The 8,142-nt window shown below is 36.0% G+C and overlaps 2 protein-coding genes across 6 annotated transcripts in view; one reads left to right on the forward strand and one right to left on the reverse strand.

Moving 5' to 3' along the window:
* The window catches only part of ACTA2 (actin alpha 2, smooth muscle), a 109,323-nt gene that overhangs the window by 37,378 nt on the left and 63,803 nt on the right, over window positions 1–8,142 (forward strand). The gene's annotated exons all lie outside the window — the stretch shown is intronic.
* The window catches only part of FAS (Fas cell surface death receptor), a 28,375-nt gene that overhangs the window by 10,455 nt on the left and 9,778 nt on the right, over window positions 1–8,142 (reverse strand). For all 5 annotated transcript variants that reach the window (XM_032137315.2, XM_032137311.2, XM_032137295.2 and 2 more), the window contains exon 2: window positions 4,130–4,295. In XM_032137315.2, the coding sequence (XP_031993206.1) occupies window positions 4,130–4,295 (166 nt within the window). The remainder of the gene's footprint in view (window positions 1–4,129; window positions 4,296–8,142) is intronic.

Raw genomic sequence — 8,142 nt, forward strand, 5'->3', positions numbered from 1 at the left:
TTAACAAAGTGTTGTTTTCTCCAAGCCTAAATTTCATCCTGCATATGATGGAGATAGTAATATTTCTCTTGCATTGCCATCAGAACTGCACTCGGCCTGCCTAGTGAGCACGACAGTTCTCTTTGTTCTCCCCTTTCTATTACTTTTTCATCAAAAGACAGGGTACGTACTGATGAGTTTTGATAAGCATTAACATCTTTATGCCAAAATTTATTATCTATCAGGCTTGTTATTTTAAAAACAATTTTAAATAATATACACATTTGCATTAATTTACTTTAAAAATAAAGTTTGTCACTGTATTGCTATTAGTAAGCATTATGCAATGTGTTCTCTTAAAAAATTCATTTATCTGATAGGTGTTTATTAAATGTCTATTGAGTCCTAGGAACTTTTTAGAAGTTTGATATTATGCAGGAAATAAGATAAAGCCTTCATCACCAAAGACTTCACCTTCTTGGGATGGAGGCAGACAATACACAAATAAATATATTGATATCAAGTGCTAAAAAAATTCTATGGGGAAAGCTAGATGAAGGTAAGGGAATAGAGAATGAAGAAGAAAATGACAGAAAATATCAAGGGAAGTGTGAGAAAAACATTACTAGTGACTCTAATTGTTAATGGTATAACTAGTTTTTAAAAAAATAAGCAGTTTAATCTGCTCTGCTCACCTATACAGCAAAATTAATTTCTGCTGTTTCCTAGGAACATGAATTCCTTAATAACTTCATATATTCTTTTTGAGAAAACAAAATATTTACTAGATGAGCAAATTATGACATGCAAACATATATGCTATTTTAGTAAGTAAAGATAATAGTCTGTCAACAGTAAAAAACAAACAAACTGGAGATTCTCAGAACAAAATTCAAAAATAGTGCATAGAGCTATATAACATTGTAGCAATACTTAAAGAAAACAGAACCCAAGTCCAAGTATAATTTTATTTTTTGCTAGTGGTATTATACTGGTCTCTGAATGAATTGGTCTCTTTAACGAATTATCTTGCAGAATGTGCCTAGCACAACTTCCTTGGTATAATGGAGATACAGTAAACCACAGGTTCTTTCGTTCCTCCAAAGTATGAAAACAAAATTTATTAAAATAAGAAAATAAGTAGTTGTTTTATGGAAAATCAGATTTTAAAATACTTTTTTTTAGTATAATGGTACATATGCTTATTATAGAAATGTTGGAAAAGGCAGGAAAGTATAATAAGAACTTATGTATCAGGCCGGGCACAGTGGGTCATGTCTGTAATCCCAGTAGGTTGGGAGGCCAAGGCAGGCAGATCACCTGAGGTCAGGAGTTTGAGAACAGACTGACCAACACGGCGAAACCCCGCCTCTATTAAAAATACGAAAAATTAGCCTGGTGTTGTGGTGTGCTCCTGTAGTCCCAGCTACTTGGGAGGCTGAGGCTGCAGAATTGCTTGAACCCAGAAGGCAGAGGTTGCGGTGAGCTGAGATCATGCCACTGCACTTCAGCCTGGACTACAGAGTGAGGCTCCATCTCAAAAAAAACAAACAAACAAAAAACTATAGATCAACAATCTTGAAATATTGCCGTTATTTTGTTGCATTCGTATGCATATAATACATACATACATGTATATGCATGAGCATATATATAACAGGTGTGTGTGTGTATCTATATATATATATGTACAATGTGTATATATGAAATATGTGTGCAGTATACCATACAATCCTTCTTATTGAATATGATGATGTGGGGAGGACTTCTTTGGTCATTTAATCAAAAATGTCAATTTACATAGGAAATCACTTAAAAATACTGTAAATATTTTGTTTTAATTTATAAAATATAACTATATAGTCATTTGACAATCTTGTGATATAGAAGTTATTATAACCCCAGGTTCTTTCTTACGTAAGTCACATCCATAATGCATCACCTATAATTTCCTGTTTGTCTATTTTTCTCTTCCTTTCTTCATTTCTTTCTTTTTTTCTCCTCCCTCCCTCCTTCCCTCCCTCCCTTCCTTTTTCATGAAATGAAAACATAAACATACCAATAATCTGTATGAATGGCTTTAGAGATTTTTGTGATTTTTCCTACTACTTAACTTTTATTTTTCCCTCACAAAATTCATCAACAACATTTTAGCAGCTCATCTTTATTGAATTATCCAAAGCACTCAACCTAGTTTTCATAGAAATAAAATCCGTCTTTTCTCTGTATTTGTATTTCATTAATTTATGCAATATTCAATCAAATTACATATGAATATCACAACGCCAATGAGCATAAACAGATTTGGAAGCAACTTAAATATTGATAAGCCTAAAATTCAACAAGAGGGAATTGAAGTGGGAAGAGTATTTAACATGGTTGGATGCCATCCAGGATATTTTATAGACGGATCAGGGAGAATCAGTTAATCCAGCCAGATCAGTTGGAAATCACTTAAGAAGGTTTATATAATTGAGGATTATATTAGAAATATATCAGAAAACATGACTTTGTTTGATACATACTATTTCAGTCTTTAAATATTCCAAAATTTACCTAAGGAATCCCACATCATATTGATAATGAAATATCATGTGTACAATATTTTCCTTTATTTTTGATTATTTTCTCAGGGTATTTTCGTATAAATTAATTGCTATCTTAGCAAGTATAAACATTTTCAAATTTTTGACTCATATATCCAAATGTCTTTCTTAAAAGTTTGTAACAATTTACATTCACTTCTTAAAATAAAATAAAGCGAAACCAAAAAGCAATAGACAAAAATCCTTGACAGTTTGATGTGCAAAGCATATTTTGTTCATTTTAATTTGCATTTTAGGTTTAAAATTTTTTTTTTTTTTTTTTTTTTTTTTTTTTTTTTTTGAGACGGAGTCTCGCTCTGTCACCCAGGCTGGAGTGCAGTGGCGCAGTCTCGGCTCACTGCAAGCTCCGCCTCCTGGGTTCCCGCCATTCTCCTGCCTCAGCCTCTCCGAGTAGCTGGGACTACAGGCGCCCGCCACCACGCCCGGCTAATTTTTTTTTTGTATTTTTAGTAGAGACGGGGTTTCACCGTGGTCTCGATCTCCTGACCTCGTGATCCGCCCGCCTCGGCCTCCCAAAGTGCTGGGATTACAAGCGTGAGCCACCGCGCCCGGCCTTTAGGTTTAAAAATTATGAACAAAGATTTCAATTCATAGAGCAAATTGATTGTGTTTAGCAAGTTATAATAAAGCCAGGAAGCCATTATTTATTCGTGTTGGAGAAGGTTTAAGTGTAAATGGGTTTAAGTATAAATGGGTTGGGTTATTGGGGAGATTTTTCCATAAGGGTTATTAAAATCTGGACATGAAGCACAGGGAGACTGGTAGAATCTTTTCACAAACAGGACCCATACTGTTTTGCAGCTTGAGTGCTGGAAGCTTGGGAGGCCAACCATGAAACATACTACAGTCCTTTTTTGTTCTATTAATCTATCACATGAACCCATGTGCTATTTTCCTTTTTTCAACTCTACTCAAAGTTGAAGAAATGTTTGCACAATTGCATTTTGCTTAGCTTCTAATTTACCAGTGTTTGAAGGATTTGTGATCTGAAATTAGTTTGCCCTTCAAAGTATTGATTTAAAAAAAAAAAAGCTGTTGGTTTTTGCCTGTTGCTTTTCTTATTCGTCTAGTTATTCAGCTGCAAAATGCAAATATATTTTGCAGGCTTCAGTGCCAGGACAGCTTTCTTAGAGACCTTCTGATTGAAGGGAAGTGCTGAGAAATATCCCTTAAGAGTAGAAGTCTCTTGCTTTCAGAGTTCCACTATTGTTATGATAGATCCTAATCAGTTTTGACATGATAAGCTTTCATATTCACAAATGAGTCATTTTTGCTTAGAAAAAAATGGAGCCAAATAGACCAATATTCTCATTTCAGAGGTGCATGTCACTTGTAAATTAAATTTATCCATAACCACATCAAATAAGCTTGATAAATATAAATAAAACTCATCTTTGGAAAATAATTTCATGGTTGTTTTTCTCTCAGTTATGTTATATAATATAAGGGAACCAAAAGCTGTAAAATTATTATAGTCATGATTACTATGTGCTACTCCTAACTGTGACTTTCACTGTAATCTCTGGGTGTTTTGTGTAACATACCTGGAGGACAGGGCTTATGGCAGAATTGGCCATCATGATGCAGGCCTTCCAAGTTCTGAGTCTCAATTGTAGTAACAGTCTTCCTCAATTCCAATCCCTTGGAGTTGATATCAGTCACTTGGGCATTAACACTTTTGGACAATAATCTAGCAACAGACGTAAGAACCTGTAAAATAAAAGCATGAAGAGAATTTTATTGATTTCTGAAGTAAGCAATGTGGTAAACAAGTGTATCCCGCCCAAAATTGGCAGTATCTGCTGTGCACAGGCAAAGCCAATGTGAGGGCTCCACTATCTTTCAGATTTCTCTCCAAGAAAGCAGCAGGTCACCTGTATAGCAGTTCAGACCTCAGGTTCTTCAAACCACACTAGAAACAGCACCATGGATGATAGAAGCCAGGTGTTCTAAGGTGAACAGGGCCTCCCACTTACTGCCCTGTGTTTGTGAGTAAAATCACTTACATTCTCCAAGTCTCAGTTTCTTTATCTATAAGTGGAAATAACCTCTTCCTCACAGGCTTGTTGTGAAAATAAGTGGAATAATGCACTTAAAGCTGTTAGCACAGAACCTGGCACATAACAAATACATGCCCAATAAGTGTGCTACTTTTATTATTAAAGTTTCAGTGAGGGGGAGCATAGTGGAGGAGGAAAGAGAAATTTCAAAACAACTGTGGTTTGAACCCCAGGTCTGCCACCAAAGATGAATATCCGAGAAAGGCAAAGAGACAGAGAGAGAGAGAGAGAGAGAGAGATCCCTACGGGTATAGTGCCCTGCCTTCCTTGATATACTAAATTCACCCAATATTTAGGAGACAGTATTATGAGAAGGGCTACAATTCCTGGTTTAAATCATCAAGTACCCAGGTGACAGATTACACAGAGTGTGAGAAATGATTTGTCCAATAATTCACAGTTAAGAGTGGCTAACAAGTGACTCAGAACCAGGACTTCTGGCCCAAATCTGGGCTGTTTCATATTTGTAGAATAGTTTCCTAAATATTTTACTCCATCTAGGAATGCAAACAACTCCATTTGTTTTAAGACAATTATCGGCAAGAAGCCTGCAAAGAACCATCAAAACAAATGGATATTGGGGAAAGGGGAGGTGTTTGGCAGGAATTCGCTAAGAACTAAAATCCAGCCCCAAGACCTCCAGTCTGGGAAAACTGTAGCAAGACCCCTAAAGCCAGGGCTCTTGCTGGTGGAGAAGGCAAAACTTGCCAGCCCTGCCCTGAAGCTTGGGGAAAAGCTGAGTTTGCAATCCCCTCCCTCCAGTTTGGGCACTGTATTTCTCAGAACAGCCGTGACCATGACTGCAACCTCTCACAGGGGTGAGGAAATGGAATGCACAAATAGTTAGAAGCTGGAAGTCATCCTATGCTAGAATCTGTGCATTTGCTCCCTTTGAACCTCTCAGAAACAGGGACACATGAAATTTGTTCTTTGTATCCGATGACAAGAAACTGAGAGAAAAATTGGATATTCACCCATTGCCTGCAGCATCAGTGAGGAAGAATCACTTTTCATAGCCAACCAGGTTACAGAGTAGAAGAAATGATGCAAGAATTAGTAGACACAGAAGATAATGACTGAACCTCTGCCCTAGCACCATGCCAGTCTGAAAGGATCTCTACACTTTCTCAGGAATAGTCAGCCCTCGGATCTAGCATGATGGTTACAAATAGAGCAACAGCTCAATGACCGAATTAAACTAACTACTGGAAGAAATATAGACCCCCATTCAGGCTTATTCCATTGTCAGTGTGGCAAATGGCCTTGATGAGCTAGGATCTGAAAAGGAACCAAAAGAAGAAGGAAAAAAAAAAACCCAAAGACAAAATAAAAGCATATTACCTTCTTACCCCCTGTTTTTATTGAAGTTCAAAGCAAACAGGAAAAGACTTTTAAAAAGAAGCAAAAAAAAAAGGCATTCAGTGGTGAGAAATGACAGCCCTCAGCATGGCAAGAATGAGTAGACAGAAGCCTGGAACAGTCAGTGAGAATTCTCAGTTTTGAGCATAGCATCAGACTGCAAATGGTTTGTTTTGATTTAGAGAGGCAAAAGCAAGCTTTAGAGTCATCACAGTGAAGAGGGTTTTACTTTGTTTTTCTTGTTGTTGTTGTTGTTGTTTTAGACTGAGTCTTGCTCTGTCACCCAGGCTGGAGTGCAGTGGCACAATCTAGATCTCGGCTCACTGCAACCTCTGCCTCCGGCATTCAAGCGATTCTTCTGCCTCAGCCTCCCAAGTAGGTGGGATTACAGGAATGCACCACTATGATGGCTAATTTTTTGTATTTTTAATAGAGACGGCATTTCACCATGTTGGCCAGGCTAGTCTCAAACTCCTGACCTCAGAAGATGCTCCCCCCTCAGCTTCCCAAAGTGCTGGGATTACAGGCATGAGCGAATATACCCAGGCAAGAGGATTTTATTACCTCTAGGCTAAGCCCCACAAGGGAATTTCTTCAATATGACCATTGTGCTCAGCTACTGCAGAAAAAAATGCCCTGTTGATGAGGGGGTATAACAGTGGTCCAGAAAATTCAACAGTAGAAGGTTAGGGATTAAGAAAATGAAAAGCGAAAGAAAAGAGGGACATTTCAAGAAAAAAAAGTTTCAGCAGTATATTATCCTTTAACACACAGAAATTTTAATGATGCTTATTTCTAGTTGCTAAGACTATTTTTCTTCATTTTGCTAAACTCATCTTTTCTTGATAATGCATATGTGTTTGTTGTATAATAAAAAAATTTAAAAGGTAGCAGGGTTGTGTTGAGCCTAAAGATCTATACTGATTTATCATAATGACCTGTGTTTTTATTTTTTAGTAAAATGGAAAATCTGGGTAATAATAGTAGTAAATCTGTAACAGCAACTTAGTATTTGAAAGGTGGAAAAAATTCTAAACCTTTGAATTATTAACATTTAATTCTTTATATAAATTTTGGTTCCTTTGCTCTTCTAGTTTTCTTTGGTAGTCTTATAATTTTACTAAATCAAACATCATAAATATTAACGTCTGTTTAATCGGATATGTTTTCTTAAACCAGCATAATCAAAGCCATTTTATTTCTCTTTGGTGCTCTAGGACTAAATATATCACCACTCATTATAGCAACGTTGTTTGATGGTAAAGAAAATTCTCTTTTATTTTTGAAGTAAAATTATTGGACACAAAAATATGTTACACTAAAGAGAACTTTTTAATTTTTGAAATCAAAAGCTCAGTTATACAAATAACCAAAAACTGGTAACTACAGTTTGCAGTAATTTCTGTCTCTGATGAAATCTTGGTTTATTTTTTCTTAAAGAATACTTACCATGGAAATGTACTTTATTAACCACACCCTGATAGATTCCCATGTCAAAAATGCAACAGGAGTTGCTGGTTGCCAATGAGACAATAAGATAAACAAAAGATACCTCATAATTTAGGATCTCATTGCGCTGTTACTGAACTAGGAATAAACAGATATATTTCTCAGAATACTGTCTATTTTTATGCCTCTAGAGACGATATGGGTTAACTTTCTTGTGTGGCTTATAAACTGAAAAAAATCTAATAATGAAGTATTGTTTAGGCACCCGTAGAGACTACTCTGGGGAGAAAGACACATATAAGTTCTAGGAGGTTTGTCATAAAATATTACGAATATTATTTTATATTTGAACCGAGTGTTTTTGAAAGTGCACTTTATCATACAAGCATAATAGTTACCCTTCTGTACGAGCTTAATAAAATAAAATGCTTAGCTTAAAAGTCACTTAGAAATGCATGTTAATAGATTTATCTTAAAGTTAGACATCTCAAATTGAAAGTGGACATTTTAACCCCTGGCTTTGAATTTCAAATAGATTGATGAAAATAGATAGGTTATGGGGTTCCACAGGAAAGAGTGCTCCCCACCCCATTCCTTTCAGAATGCAGCAAAGAAGTAACAGAAGGCAGAGGGGTACTTGAGAGAACAGTAGAAACAGAAAGTGAGATTTTTTTTTTTTTTTTTTTTTT

Source organism: Hylobates moloch, unplaced genomic scaffold (assembly GCF_009828535.3).
Source record: "Hylobates moloch isolate HMO894 unplaced genomic scaffold, HMol_V3 SCAFFOLD_3, whole genome shotgun sequence".
Classification (NCBI taxonomy): Eukaryota; Metazoa; Chordata; class Mammalia; order Primates; family Hylobatidae; genus Hylobates; species Hylobates moloch.